This window comes from Ambystoma mexicanum, chromosome 2p, assembly GCF_040938575.1.
Source record: "Ambystoma mexicanum isolate Mex_15411 chromosome 2p, UKY_AmexF1_1, whole genome shotgun sequence".
Taxonomy (NCBI): Eukaryota; Metazoa; Chordata; class Amphibia; order Caudata; family Ambystomatidae; genus Ambystoma; species Ambystoma mexicanum.
This window is the reverse complement of record NC_090923.1, coordinates 1209664256-1209679627: the sequence shown is the minus strand read 5'-3', so window position 1 is coordinate 1209679627 and position 15372 is coordinate 1209664256. Positions and strand designations below refer to the sequence as shown.

Genomic DNA, 15372 nt, shown 5'->3' with positions numbered 1-15372 from the left:
ACTGACCATTGCAAGCCTGAGGCTGGGAATAGGCCAAGGAGAGGAGGTTACCACTTGGATGCAATGTGCAAGAGTGAATGAAATAGCCTGAGCTTTTTTGTTTTTTAGCAATACAATCATGCAGGCAATTCTATTTCTGAATTTGAGCCCCGCCAATCAGACCTAACTTTTATAATCTCCATGCCAAAAAGCAAAGCACAATTGGAATGAGGATTCAACAAAGGAACCCTCCCGTCCCCTGCACACTTTAGGATGTTTGGACTAGGTCCACTACTGTTTTCTCATATCAATACAAAAAACATATAAACCAACAAATTCAGTTGTGTGTTTTTATAGCAAACGTTTATATCTAAAGTGTCAAATACACAATATTTCAAAAGGAGAAACATATACAAATTCAAGAAGCAAAGAAGTGCAATAGTAGGTCACAATAAATTTTAAACAATGGTGGAATCCAATTCATGTGGCGACGCGTTTCGAGGATACTTTCCTCTTCTTCATATGGCCAAAATTGAATTCTTCATACAAAAGGAGAGAAACAAAGGGGAGAACGTTTGTACAAGTTTTTTATACCTTGAGGTAATTCATTAAACTCATGCTGTGTATTTCAGTCTCATCTGTGAGCCAGAACAGACTACATTGTCAGAGTAATTGTAATTAATCTAGTACCACAAGGGCACATTCATACCCAGTTAAATTCAGGGTGAGGGGAGGAGAAGAGGTTCAGAGAGACGTTTCTAGTCCAGTTCAAGAGAAATCATTGTTCAAAAGTGTTTAGAAAGAATGTAGGTAGGTAAAGGAGCCATATAGGACAAGATATAAGGGAGTTCAATTACCAGTAAGCAAAGTGTTCAAGGGCATCGGGTGCAGATAGAGATCCTTGGTGGTGAATCAGACAATGTGTAGATCCTCCACGGGAAATATAGTTTGCTGTAGTCAAGAGGAAAACACAGCTGCAACAAAAGTGAGGAGCACCGCCCACTGAAGAAAGCGCATTACCAGCACGCTGTGCCTGACAGCTCGCGCACCATAACTACTAAGCGTATACCACAAGGTATTTCTTTCATCAGCTAACACTTTAGTTGTGGATAGTATTGTATCAATATGTTGTTTTAGTATTCCTCTCAAGCTCACACTTATATCATATTCTCTAGAGTACTTTGCTGACTCTTGATGAACGTTGAACAGAAGTTACACAGTGTTTAACGGGAATGAACCCCGAATATATCAGGCGTCCACGCCGTACGAATATTTTCTCCAGCACTTACCACTCCTCTTGTACACTCCACAGGTACTACATTTCGTCTAGTGCCTAGGGTTGAATTTACCTCTCATCATAGTTTGATTTCTACTCGCGTGCTCCTCACTTTTGTTGCAGCTGTGTTTTCCTCTTGACTACAGCAAACTATATTTCCCGTGGAGGATCTACACATTGTCTGATTCACCACCAAGGATCTCTATCTGCACCCGATGCCCTTGAACACTTTGCTTACTGGTAATTGAACTCTCTTATATCTTGTCCTATATGGCTCCTTTACCTACCTACATTCTTTCTAAACACTTTTGAACAATGATTTCTCTTGAACTGGACTAGAAACGTCTCTCTGAACCTCTTCTCCTCCCCTCACCCTGAATTTAACTGGGTATGAATGTGCCCTTGTGGTACTAGATTAATTACAATTACTCTGACAATGTAGTCTGTTCTGGCTCACAGATGAGACTGAAATACACAGCATGAGTTTAATGAATTACCTCAAGGTATAAAAAAACTTGTACAAACGTTCTCCCCTTTGTTTCTCTCCTTTTGTATGAAGAATTCAATTTTGGCCATATGAAGAAGAGGAAAGTATCCTCCAAACGCGTCGCCACATGAATTGGATTCCACCATTGTTTCAAATTTATTGTGACCTACTATTGCACTTCTTTGCTTCTTGAATTTGTAAATGTTTCTCCTTTTGAAATATTGTGTATTTGACACTTTATATCTAAACTTTTGCTATAAAAACACACAACTGAACTCTTTGGTTTATGTTTTTTGTATTAATATGAGAAAACAGTAGTGGACCTAGTCCAAACATCCTAAAGTGTGCAGGGGACGGGAGGGTTCCTTTGTTGAATCCTCATTCCAAGTGTTTCTTGTTTGTAGGGGTCTTGTGCCATGGCCTCAGTTCCTCCCCCGCACCTAAAATTTATCTACAGCATCTCTTAAATGTATGTTTCATTGACATTTAATTTGAGGTGTGCATCAATAATCAACCTTTTTCCAAAAAGCAAAGCACACTCGTGTACCTTTGCTGTGGCTGTCTACTGACATCCCACGCAGCTGCCCTGCTGTGGCAGTTGAGCAGGTTCAAAGGCCACATGTACATTCCTGAACACAGCTGCTGGAACCTTAAGTTCCAAAAGGCAGAGATGGCCTTTTAACTGTATGCCCCTATGGATCAAATATTGTCTCCCCCAACTGCATGGGGGCAGTTGAAAAAAACGAAATAGAAGACATGTATGGTTTTTACATGGCGGCTTCGGGGATTACACAATTACGCAGTGACTATCAATTAATGTCATTGTATTGTCAGCCGTGTGAACACTGACTCATTGATGATGGAACATGCTATGTATTATGTTTTATGGGCTGGCTGTATCCACAACCATTTGCGCCTCTCCCCGAACGCCCTCCATTTGATTCCCCTGGAAAAGGCTAGCCGCATCCCCCAGGGAACAGTAACACTCCCTAGAAGTTAAGCTGTGAACTGGTACTTCCTTGGCAAGTCTCACATTACAATGAGCATGTCTCACTAGAGCGCTGATTACTGGAGTCCTTTTGATTTAGGCAGACGGGAAGGGGATGGAGTTGTAGTCCAGCAGAGAGCTTCAATCCAGATGGGTCCCCCATCTTGGGGTTTGCTAGAGATCCCAAACATCATGTCCTCCTTACCACTTACTACACATGAGGCACTTTCAGGATGACATCAGAATGCAAAGGATACTTGTTACAGCAGCCTGGATTGGACCCTTAAAAACAGACATGCTATGGACCAATCCATTGTGGCATTTTGCCTATATTGGGGTGGGGGGGGACCCACTCCTTAATCGATTAATCTGTTTGGGGTTCAGTCTGCTCCAAAGCCCTCTACCATAGAGGGGAAGACGGACAGCTCCAAGGACGAGGCAAGCTCTTCTCCCTAACCACCCAAAAAAATCGGGACATTGCTTACTTCAACCAAGACCACTAGTACTCAGGACCCCGTTCAGTGACGGTGACTAAACTTTGCAAGGGCTCTCTACACACCGTCCTGGTTGGGAAGGGCTGAAGAAAGGAGTTTCCTTGACCTGTAGATACTAGTCTTGGTCTCCCAGAAGCATGCAAGACCTATTTTCTGCCTTGAGATGCTTTTCGAGCCGACTCTGCCATGGTCGACTAACTGTCTTTGGCGCGCTAAGCACTTTTAACTGCTTACCTGCTTTTTTTTTTAGCCTTCTTGACGCCGATTTGGTCAGTTGAAGCCAATCATCTTGCGTGGGCTCCATAATCACCTAGACTCTGTAGAATTAACCTACTAGCCCGCCTCTATCCCCAACTTGATCCAAAGGAGGCATCATCTCGACTCAATTCAAATGCTAACTCAACTTGCAGGTAGCCATCAATTCACCTGATCCAATGCAGACTCAACCCAGCAGAAGCATCGTCTCGACCGTGTGCGCCATTGGGAAGCAAGACTGGACCGTCTCGACACCAGCTCGATTACACTAAAGAGCTCCAAGACAAGAAACAATCTGTGTTTGAAGCTGTACTGGCCCCCCAGCCAGCCTTAAAGGGCCCTAGCGACTTGGAAGCCTACCTGCTATACCTCTTTAAAGACAGTTTCATTAACTTTGACATGTAGTGCTGTAATCTTGCCTAAGCACTCCTGTCTACAATCCCAGAGTGCCCCTTTATTCTAAAGCTGCTTTTCCCTTACAGCAGTGGCGTTGTATTCCCTACCCAGTCCTCTATTTCTGCAGAGCAGTAGTCATGTAGTCACAACCACTACTAATGGAAAGACCAGTGAGACTTGCAGTTTCAAAAGCAAGTTGGGAACGACCTGTGGCGAGAGGCCCAAGCCCAGGTGGAGAAATATAAAAGGGGCCACAAATGCCCAGAGTGGGTGAAGTTCCTGAGGGACACAGACAGGTCTGTTCCTACTCCCTTCACCCAGGGGAGAGCCAGGAGGCTGAAACTTGTGACAAACATCTCATTGGCGGAGCCTGACGAGACACACTGAGAAGCAGCTGAATCTTACTGACCTACTGGGAAGGGAGTCTGGCTCAAACAAACTGCCTGGAAAGTTGGCAGTGTTTCCATTTGCCCATGGAGAATTTTAGGTGCATAGCATAGGACCTCCATCAGCAACCCCAAGGTGGACACCAATGCATAGGAGAAAGGCCTGAGGTATATATTTGGAAGCCATGGGCTAGGCATAAGGCCAATTAAGAACTCTGAAACCTAGACTTGAAGGAATTCCTGAGAGAGACCATCTTGGGAAGCCTGGAAAAGAGGTCCATGCAGAGACCTATTGTGAATCCTGACAAAGCCAAGCGCCAGAAGAGTGCCAGGGTCCACGATGGACCTGATGAGAGTACTAATAAAGTTCTGGTGTAGGAGAGACCATATCTATCATGAAGGATGAACAGACACATATGTGAAAGACTGGGTGAGGAAAGACCCTGCCCATTCCCCACCCGGTGGAGGAACACTCAAACTTAATGTCCCGTTAGGCCTGTCCTGCCGATAGATACAGAGCAGAGGGAGCATCCATAGAGGGACATCTGGCGTAGCCACAAAGGACAGTGATGGTCGAAGACTGTGAATAGCATGAATAAGGAACTGATACTATAACACTGTTTTCAGATTAGGGATGGACTCCTAAAGCATGGATTTTGAACTTTTAGTTGTTTAACCTTTTTTGGACTTCTGTTGTTAGACTAGGGTAGCCGAGAGGCTAAAGGACATCTTAAGACTAGGTTTATTGTTTTTCTGAATTTTTTTTACCACCATTAGAGATTCCTTTTGTTAACTAGATTAGGGTGTCTCTAAGGAGTAGAGAGGTACTTCATAAGAATAGGCATCCTGATACCAGAGTGGGGGAGAGGGCAACCCTTTGAAGAAATACCACTTCTCTTTTAACTTGACCCGAACACTTGTATTCAAGAAATTGTATTTTACCACAGGGATGGGTAGGTGCTACATCACCCCTTATGCAGTGCATAAATAAAGTAAGGTTTGATAAGATCTGCAAGCTCCTTGTGTCCCACTGCTCAGCTACCACACTCTGAAATGTATTCACTGACAGCACAACGAAAGTAGTTTTGCTATGCAATATATTCACTGGCCGCACAATCAAGTTAGTCTAGTTATGCATTGGACTAACATGTAGCACAATGCCATTAGTCTAGCTATGCAATGGATTCACTGGTAGCATAATAGAATTAGTCTTCCAATGCAGTGGATTGCCCAGTAACACAATGAATTAGTCTAGCTATGCAATGGACTCTCTGGTAGTGCAATGAATTTAATCTAGCTATTTAATGTGTTCACCGGTAGCACAGGGAATCCAACAATGACTTGGTCTAAGTATGCAATGGATTCACTGATGGCACAATTAGTTAATCTAGCTTGATTTCCTGATTGCACAATGAATTACTCTAGCTCACTGATTGCACGCTGGGTATTTCCCTGGCTGTGTCCCAGAGCTTCAAAGACTAAGGGCTGGGGTGAAGCAGACTAGCAGATCCCATAGCCCAAAGGACATGCCTGTGAATGGCACTTCCCAATTCCTTTGGCCTTTGTGAGTTTGACAAGTGGTTGACTCTTCCCCAGCCTTCCCGACCTTCTATACTGATAATGCAGCTGTCTACTCTGGTGGCTTTCAGAGGTATGGGTCAAACATGCGACTTTTGTAGCAACATCTGGAGCTGAAGAATTCCAAGCGCACCCCCTCTACATGCTAGACAGCAGCTCGCCAGCCTGTCCCAATCCATTGTGTAAGGCATTCTCTATGTTGTAAGACAGATACATGCATGTTTCATATGTGTTTTCTCCCCACTTGTACCCATAGGTCCTTGGCAGAGGGCGACAGCGCTGAGCCCATGGCATACAGTCTCTGAAATCAAGGTTACTCTCTGAAGAAAGGTGATTGGCCATGAGGGCCCCCGGTATCCTGGATCTGGCGCTATTCTGGTTCATCTGCCCTCTGGCTGCCCCGGTCAGGATCTGCGCATTCAATGCCCAACGCTTCGGGGAGACAAAGATGGCCAAAATCACCATCCGCAACACCATAGTCCAGGTAAGAGGGATTGGCAAGACCATGCAGTCTCCCAGACCTTGCACCCTAGCTCCATCGCCAAGGGTGGTCATCTTACAGTGTGTGACTGTGCGTATAGGGATATTATGGGGAATGGTGAAGGTATGGGAGGGGACCCCTCAATTTACAAAAAAACAAGAAAAAAGTAAACTTACAAACTAACTGCGGCCGATATAATCACATGGAACCCTTATAGACTTCGAGCAGCAGAGCTGCCGAAAATGCTGTGCAAATCTTACAGGCCAAAGAGTACATCTCTACCTCGGGTTACGCATCTGATGGCCCAAACCTCTGGCAGCAGTGCTACCCCTCAGGTTCTACATGCCGCAGGGTCGGTTCTCTCAGGGAGCCGGGCAGTCCCTTAGGGTGCACTTCACACGAGCTGAGACAGCAGTGCTATGCATAAGTTTGCACGTCTCGCAGGTTAGACCTCAGGCAGCAGATCTTGTGCTCTGGTTATGCGTATTGTGCAGGCTAAGGTCCCTGGCACTGCCAAGGCTCCGGTCAAACTGTCATCCAGCGGATTCTGCCAGGGGATGGGAGGAGTCTATCACAAGGCCTTCCCTGGAGAACGTGTCCCTTGGTCCCTTGTCATTGCCGCCTGCATCCCTTCCAACACTTGATTCTGCTGACAGGTTGGCAGTAGTGCTTTATACGACCCACGTGGCAAGACCTAACACATGGGATTGCTCAGGATCCCGGGGGCTGCTTGTCCTCTGTACTACTGGTTTCCACCTGGAGGGCCCCTTTGTTGGCTGCTAGATGTTCTATTGGACCTCCATCTTGGCACTGTGGTATAAAGCCTTCCACTCATGCATACTTGCCAGCATGACCCATTCCAATCTGTAGGTGCTTATCTAGACCTGTTTTTTCTTTGCATTCTGGGACTTGTAGTTCCACTTTTCCCATTATAAAACTCAGACTACGAGTCCAAGAATGCAAAGGAAAAACCAGAACTGGATAAGCACCTACAGACTGGAATGGGTCATGTTGGCAAGTATGCTCCTGGGGTGCTGGAGCTGGCTTCCTACTCTGTATAAATCTGGGACCTATTCAGCTTAAAAACAGCTGCTTCTGACTGTTCCATGTGTTAATATCCCCTCAAATATATCGTCATAAAAAATTGTGCCTTTTTTTGCGACGATATTAAGCCATGGAACCTGCAGGGGACACCCCCACAACCCCCATCATTTTTTTAATGGAGCGCGGGTCACCCCCGCAACCCCTGGTCCTAATAACCCCATAAATTATCCTCACTAATATCGCCTATGGCCTTACTCCACGACCATCTATATGGTGATACTATTGGTGGGGATAACATTACCTGATACCCTTCTGACATGCACCCAAATGTGAATCATCATTGAGCATTTTCCACCGAACATCAACCGACAGACGCACATTTTAAAAACGCCTAAAACATTAGGACTTCTAGACACTTCTAACGTCAAGCAGTCAATACCCAAATGCCCCACGGAAAGATGCCTTGTACGGCTTATACACCCCCTTCTTACACCCACTCATTATCAAATCAGGATCTTAGGTAAAAGCAAATTATCGGGGCAAAATGCAATGCAAACCCGAATTTCTGTGCACAAAAGACATTTGGACACCATGTACCTCCATCTTGGAATACTTCATTTACACAAAGCACTGCGTGTCATAAACCATTCAGAAAATACAGCCAGGGGAGACACAAACAGGCACACTGGATGTCTGGATAACCTTTCAAGAGCTGACCCTTTACCGCGTCATATCAAAAAGATTACACATTTGCCAATGGACACAATCAATAGTTTTGTAAAATGTTAGCTCTCACTGCCTTGTTTAGCCCCATCACCCATATTGGCAAATAATGGCATTACCTCACAAAAATAAAGGCTGTATGGGAAAGTCCTATAGCCATGGATTTAAGTGAGCCAGGGCTAGCTGCAGAAGACCCTCAGCAGTCTAATAAAACTGCTTTTTAATAGGGGCTCTGGCCCCCACTAACGATTTCCAAAGATATTGTTATGCAAAGTCATTCATTGCCATCTTGTGGCTAAAATGTGAAGTGCATTTAGGCATCCTTCTTTAGACTGCAACATTCAACCGTGAATTACAGTGGATGGGCTGCTTCTTAGTTTGCTCTGGCCCAAGCCTTCAGAGATTAAATGGGACCAGCAACAGACACAGCAGAGTCTTAAGTGACGTGATAAGTAACCATTAATGAACACGTTGTAAGTAACATGCCCACTGCTGTCACATTGTATTGTATTTGTCAGTTATAGAGCGCCCTTTCCCCATGTGTATGGCCTCAATGCGCTTTGTGGTTGTAAATCTCTCTGTGACCGCAGTCCATGTGTAGGAGGTTCTAATTGTTTAAATGAAAAGATGCATGTGTGCAATATGCTGGGTTAGGACTTTGGTGAGCTGGCTAGGCTCCAGTAAGCAGCCCGGAGTTCAGGCACGTGGGTGGGTGCTGTTGGTGGGTTCGGATAGATTGCTAGTGCTGAAAGATTCAATGTGTGCCAGCTAGACTGATTATTCTTTCCATTGGTTGTCGCTGTATAGTAATGGCAGAGGTGTTGAGGCACGTCAAGGGTTTCAGTGTGGATGGCTACATGTGCTGCTAGACCCGAATAGCATAGCCAAAGCTGCATTCTAGGGTGCAAGGGTGGGGGGCCGTGGCCTGGCCTGCTGTTAGGCCCTGTCACACTATTGATGACACTGCTTTGTCTTCTGCGGGCCACAATCGGTTTAAGAAAGGTTATTTACAAATTATTATTTCTTTTTTAAAGAGTCTGGAGTACCGTGCTATGAAGATGAACAGTGCAGATTGTTCTTTGCATTATCCAAAAAGTTTCTTCAGAGTTAATACCTTTTATACAGTTATGTATAAAATGTATAATTTCTGTACATTTTATGCAATTATGAATAAAAGGTATTAGCTCTGAGAATCCTATGTAGTTTTTCCTATAAAAAATATCTGCACTGTTTGCCTTGATAGCACGGTATGCATTCCAGCTCCTGTAAAAAAAACAGGATAAGCTACTATGGACTCAGTTACTGAAAACTACCAGTGGATTTCTGTATCTTGATTTATATTTGGTATTTTGTGGGAATGCCCCCCCACCACTGTTTAGGCAAGGCCTACCATTTAGGGCCCACATCCCTGATTTCTTGTCTGACCTAAAGCAGACTGTATCATATGGGTATTTCCTGTCAGCGTTGCACCTGCCACAGCACTGCAGAGGAACTACACTTAATGCTTCCTTCCTGTTTCTTCCCACACTATATGCAGATCTTGACACGGTGCGACATCTGTCTCCTGCAGGAGGTGCAAGACGCCAGGGGGCGTGCCATTCCCGCACTGATGAAGGAGCTCAACAGGTGAGTTGTTAAAGTTATGTTATGTAATATTTGTACAGTGCCTAGTGCCATTGTTATGGCTTCGAAGCGCTGCCAGGTGAAGGCCCTTCATAAGACCGCAATCTTTGCAAGCATGGAAATAAAACCGAGCATTACATTGCATGTGAATAGTAAAGAGAATTAGGTGACTATTCAATTACTAGAAGAGATGACTAGTTTAAAACATTTTAAAAATTGTTAGGGTAGATTCTGGGGTTGGCAGAGCCGGACATCCAGCTCACAGAAGGCCCTAGCTCCTTCCAATGTCCCAAAGAAGTCGAGGTCCACACAAGGAGCAAAGGTCAACTGCCGTTTATAATAGTCAAACGAGCAGGGACAACATACAAGGCATCAAGTTCCATCCGAGTACATCTTCAACAAGTTCAGCTTGCAGGACCTTTTTGTATATTCGTGACGTCACAATCGTCGTCACTCACCAAGATCTTTCCCTGAACCTAATGCCACGCTGAATTGGCTCCCACCCAGAGCGGTAGGTCCAGTATAGGGACATATGGGGTGCGTGATTATTGGCGGTTGCTGTGTCAGGTGGTGTACTTAGTTCATCCCCCAAAAATTGCTACCTAAGAAATGTTACATTAGAACTCTTGATGATTGGCTGGAGATTCCGGCTGTCATCCCCTGTCCCCCAGTGTGCTGATTGGTCAGTCTGCGGGCCTCCAAGCCTGGGATCAGCACTGTTCCCAGCCCACGAGACACCTGCTCTTGTATAACATGTATCAATAATGTGTGACTATATGACTGTGTAACAACGAGGTCTTTGCTAATGCCATGAGAACAGTCCAGTCCCATCGCATATCGTAGGTGGATTGTTGCAATTATGTTGCAAGGTTCAGCCTCAGACGTGGGATGGCTGCATCTTCCCAGCTTCCAAGTCTTGGCATCAGATCAGGTCGGCCTAGGGAAGTCTAATTACTTTGATTTGTATGTTAGCTTGAGGTATTCTGTCCTGTAGCTGGGCTCATCGTGGCATCGTGAGTGAGGAAGGTCACTTGCAACATTATGGCCTTGGCGGTAGCAGTCTTTGCCAGGGCAATTCCGCTTGCTCAGCAGCTTGCAGCTTCGAGGTCTCTGTAAAGGGAGTGTAGTGTAATGGATTGTCTGAGGCCTACCTAATTTCTGTTTATCTTTCCAATATGACTGAACAAGAGTTAAGCCTATGCAATGAGTGATCAGGTCCTTTGAATGCTCTTGTCCATCCATAGGGTAAATAGCGAGTAGCGTCTGCAAGCATATACACAAGCTGTTTCTGGCATCTTGAGTTTCTGCAGAGCAATAGTTGGCCTTTATGAAAAAATAACAAACATGCAGACAGGATGTGTGGTACTGTCCTCTAGCTCATAGAATTGTACATGTATGTTCTTCGTGTGAGTTGGTGTGTGAGTGTCCCGATGGTGCCTACTGCACGTATGCTTCCGGTCTAATGCGGCTATGTCGTCATGAAGTCTTTAACGACCTGCAACATGGCTGGCGGGAACGTAAGTCGATCTGGTCCATGTAATCGTCTCCAGCTCGGTCTTGGTTGTCATTGGTTGTGTTGGCTAGGGCTCTTGCCATCGCAGGATTGATCGCGCGGATGGCTGGATGTCTGTCTCACCCTCATCCCTCTCCCTCTCTCCCTCTCTCTCTCTCCCCCTCTCTCCCTCTCTCGCTCTAATACATTGAGTCCTATGGGCAGCAAAGTAAGCATCTGTGAGTTGGCAGATTAGGGGGAAGCGTTTGGCAGTCTGCACACTCCCTTCAATTACCATAAGCAACAGCTAAGAGTTATGGGAGGCAAGAATATTTGATTCAGAGAAAGGGCTACTTGAAATTTGGGGACGCAGTCACCCATTTTGCCTTGTTTAGAATGCTGGTTGCCGGCTTAGAGATGCCTCAAGGTCACTCTACCATGCTCCGGTCTCATGACGAGCCAATGAGAGATGAAAATATGGCCAGGGCGTGAGGGAGATTAGTCAATGACAGATGGTGACTCGGCCAGAACACAAGGGAGACGAGTCGATGAGAGTTGATGAAGACATGGCCTGCTGGGAATTCTGCCCGTCTGGGCAGGGTCTTTTTTTGGGCAGGGCAAGAAGGTGTTTGTCAGGCATTGGTCTGGGCAGGGGCTAGAATCCCTGCTCATTTCCCCCAGAGGTTTACCTTTCCGGTACCCTCAAACCCCCAACTTTTCTCGCACAGTCCAAAGTGAAACGTCCCCCTCCACCATCAACCAACAAACTCGCCAGGTTTTGACAAGGCACCAGGCCTTTGGTATCAGTGATGCTGCAACCCTGCAGGGGAATCTTTATGATGAAACACAGAGCAGAAAATATGGAGGGTGGGGTGTGGATTCCTCAAAAATGTGCATCACCATGGTGTAAAAAAAAAAGTGGGTGAGGGGTGCGGGAGCCACAGAATGGTGAAGCGGGAAAGACAGTAAAGGCACAGATCCAGCACAGGACACATGGAGGTGCATGTCAGATGGAGGCAGGACTGGGCAGCAGAATGGGCAATGAGGGTTTTTGCGCGTTGGAGTCTGGGACAGGGAGAAGAGTGAGAACATGACTGGCGGTGAGCCAGGTGAGGTGAAGGTGGGAAACAGCAGATATGGTATGAGGGAGATGAGCCAATGAGAGATGAAAACAAGTCCAGGATGTGAGGGAGACTAGTCTAGGAGAGTGGTCACATGGCCAGAACGTGAGGGAGACGAGTCAATGAGAGAATAAGACCTGGCCAGAACACAAGGGAGAAATGGCCATGAAGTGAGGGAGACCAGCCGATGATAAATGGTAACATGGCCAGGACAGGACGCAAGGAGGATGAGTCAATGAGAGCTGGAGATATTACCAGGACACGACATGAGGAAGATAAGTCAATGAGAGTTAACCATGTCTGGGGTGCCCTTCATGGTACATTGGCTGAGCGAGTTCTCTGCTAGCTCCCAGGTGGCTGCACGCCCTCCATCATGCATTGGCTGGGCAGGTTGTTTGATAGCTCCTGCTCTCGTAGCCTCACAGGTGGCTGCATGCCTTCCATTGTGCATTGCTGAGTGGGTTCCCTGCTAGTCTTGCAGGTGGCTGATGTCCATCCATCATTCATTGGCTGAGCGTGTTGTCTTCTATCTCCTCTGTCAAGCCTGTAGGTGACTGCGCACCCTTCATAGTTCATGAGCTGAGCAGGTTCTCGGTTAGCTTCTGGGAGGGAAACGAGTCAGTGAGAGATGGAAACATGAGCAGGGCGCGAGGGAGACGAGTCAATGAGAGATGGAAACATGGTCAGGGCGAGAGGGAGACAAGTCAATGAGAGATGGAAACATGAGCAGGGCGCGAGGGAGATGAGTCACAGAGATGGAAACATGGTCAGGGCGCGAGGGAGACAAGTCAATGAGAGATGGAAACGTGGCCAGGGTGCGAGGGAGACGAGTCAATGAAAGATGGAGACAGGACCAGGAAGAAGGGAGAACAAAGGGGAGCTAAAAGCCCACATGAGGCAGAGACAGGATTTTCTTGATGGTCAACACGTGTGTCCCTCTACAAGAGCTTCATCAGGGCCAGATATATAATAATATATGTGACGGCTGATTATCACTAACCTTAAAATTCTATGTTTTTATATCGCTGTATGCAGTATTTTGGTACTGTTCAAACATGACTTCGTCTGTGATTATCCTGTTTTTAGGGATGGAGTTCCAATTTCAATCTGCTTCCTTAGATGACTCTCTGTGCCTAGGACTCAAAAGCCTTTCAAATTGCATGATGGTGGACCTGCAGCCACCTGCAAGGCTGTTGAGCAGGAGCTAGCAAAGAACCTGCTTTGACAATGCATGATGGAGTGCATGCAGCCACCTGCAAGGTTGCAGGAATTGGAGCGTGCAGAGCACCGCTCAGCCAATGCATGATGGAGGGCGTGCATTCACTGCAAGGCTTCCAGAACAGGGTCTAGCAGAGAACCTGGTCAGCCAATGCACAATTGAGGGCATGCAGCCACCTGCAAAGCTGCCAGAACAGGAGGCAGCAGAGAACCTGCTCAAACAATGCATCATGGTGGACGTGCAGCCACCTGCAAGGCTGTCGGAGAAGGAGCTAGCAAAGAACCTGCTTTGGCAATGCATGATGGAATGTGTGCAGTCTCCTGCAAGAATTGGAGCGTGCAGAGCACCGCTCAGCCAATGATGGAGGGTGTGCAGCCACCCGAAAGGCTTCCAGAAAATGGTTTAGCAGAGAAGCTGGTCAGCCAATGCACAATTGAGGGCATTCAGCCACCCGCAAAGCTGCCAGAACAGGAGGTAGCAGAGAACCTGCTCAAACAATGCATCATGGTGGACGTGCAGCCGCCTGCAAGGCTGCCGGAAAAGGAGCTAGCAAAGAACCTACTTTGCCAATGCACGATGCAGCCACCTGCAAGGTTGCAGGAATTGGAGTGTGCAGAGCACCGCCCAGCCAATGCACAATGTAGGGCATGCAGCTACCTGCAAGGTTGCCAGAACAGGAGGCAGCAGAGAACCTGCTCAACCAATGCATCATGGTGAACGTGCAGCCACCTGCAAGGCTGCCAGAGCAGGGGCTAGCAAAGAACACACTCAGCCAATACACACAGGTGGTCGTGGTTTCACCTGTGAGGCTGCCAGAAGGACGGGAGCTAGCGGAGAACCCACTCAGCCAATGCATGGTGAAGGGTGTGCAGCCACCTGTAAGGCTGTCAAAACAGGAATTGGCAGTTAATCTACTCAGTCAATGCACAATGGAGGGTGTGCAGCGACCAGCAAGATTGCCAGAGCATGGGCTAACAGAGAACCTGCTCTGCATGTGCACAATGGAGGACGTGAAGCCACCTGTGAGGTTTCAAGAACTGGAGCGAACAGAACCTGCTCAGCCCACGAACTATCGAGGGGGTGCATTCACCTGCAAGCCTACCAGAAGATGTAGAAGACCTTCTCAGTCAATGCACTGTGGAGGGCGTGCAGCCACCAGTGATGCTAACCGCACAGGGGCTAGTACAGAGCGTGCTCAGCAAACGCATGATGAAGGGCGTGCAGCCACCTGCGAGGCTGCAATACCAGGAGCTAGACGAGATCCTGTTCAGCAAATGCATGATGATGGGCGTGCAGCCACCTGCAAGGCTGCCAGAATAGAAGCTATCAAAGGACCTGCTCAGCCAATGCACGATGGAGGGCATGCAGCCACCCGTGAGGCTGCAGTAGCAGGAGCTAGCAAAGAACCTGCTCAGCCAATGCGTCATGGAGGGGGCGCTGTCGCCTGCAAGACTTCCAGAACAGGAGCTAGTAGAGATCCTGCTCAGCCAATGCATCACGGAGGGCGTGCCGCCACCTTCGAGGCTGTTAGAACAGGAGGTGATAGAGAATCTAGTCAGTCAATGCACGATGGAGGCCGTGCAACCTGCAAGGCTGCCCGAAAAAACGCTAGCAGAGAACCCGCTCAGCCAATGCCCAGTGGAGGGCCTGCAGTCAACTCAAGGCTGCCAGAACAGGAGCCAGCAGATAACCTGCTCAGCCAATGCACAGTGGGGGGGCATGCAGCCATGCACAGTGGAGGGCCTGCAGTCACCTCAAGGCTCCCAGAACAGGAGCCAGCAGAGAACCTGCTCAGCCAATGCACAGTGGGGGGGCATGCAGCCTTGCACC

At 47.2% G+C, this 15372-nt stretch overlaps 1 protein-coding gene across 3 annotated transcripts in view; it reads left to right on the top strand.

Annotated features, from left to right (window-relative positions):
• The window catches only part of LOC138567347 (deoxyribonuclease-1-like 1), a 184839-nt gene that overhangs the window by 124487 nt on the left and 44980 nt on the right, over positions 1 to 15372 (top strand). For all 3 annotated transcript variants that reach the window (XM_069645461.1, XM_069645463.1, XM_069645462.1), the window contains exons 2-3: positions 6096 to 6323; positions 9625 to 9713. In XM_069645461.1, the coding sequence (XP_069501562.1) occupies positions 6180 to 6323; positions 9625 to 9713 (233 nt within the window). In that variant the 5' untranslated portion in view covers positions 6096 to 6179. The remainder of the gene's footprint in view (positions 1 to 6095; positions 6324 to 9624; positions 9714 to 15372) is intronic.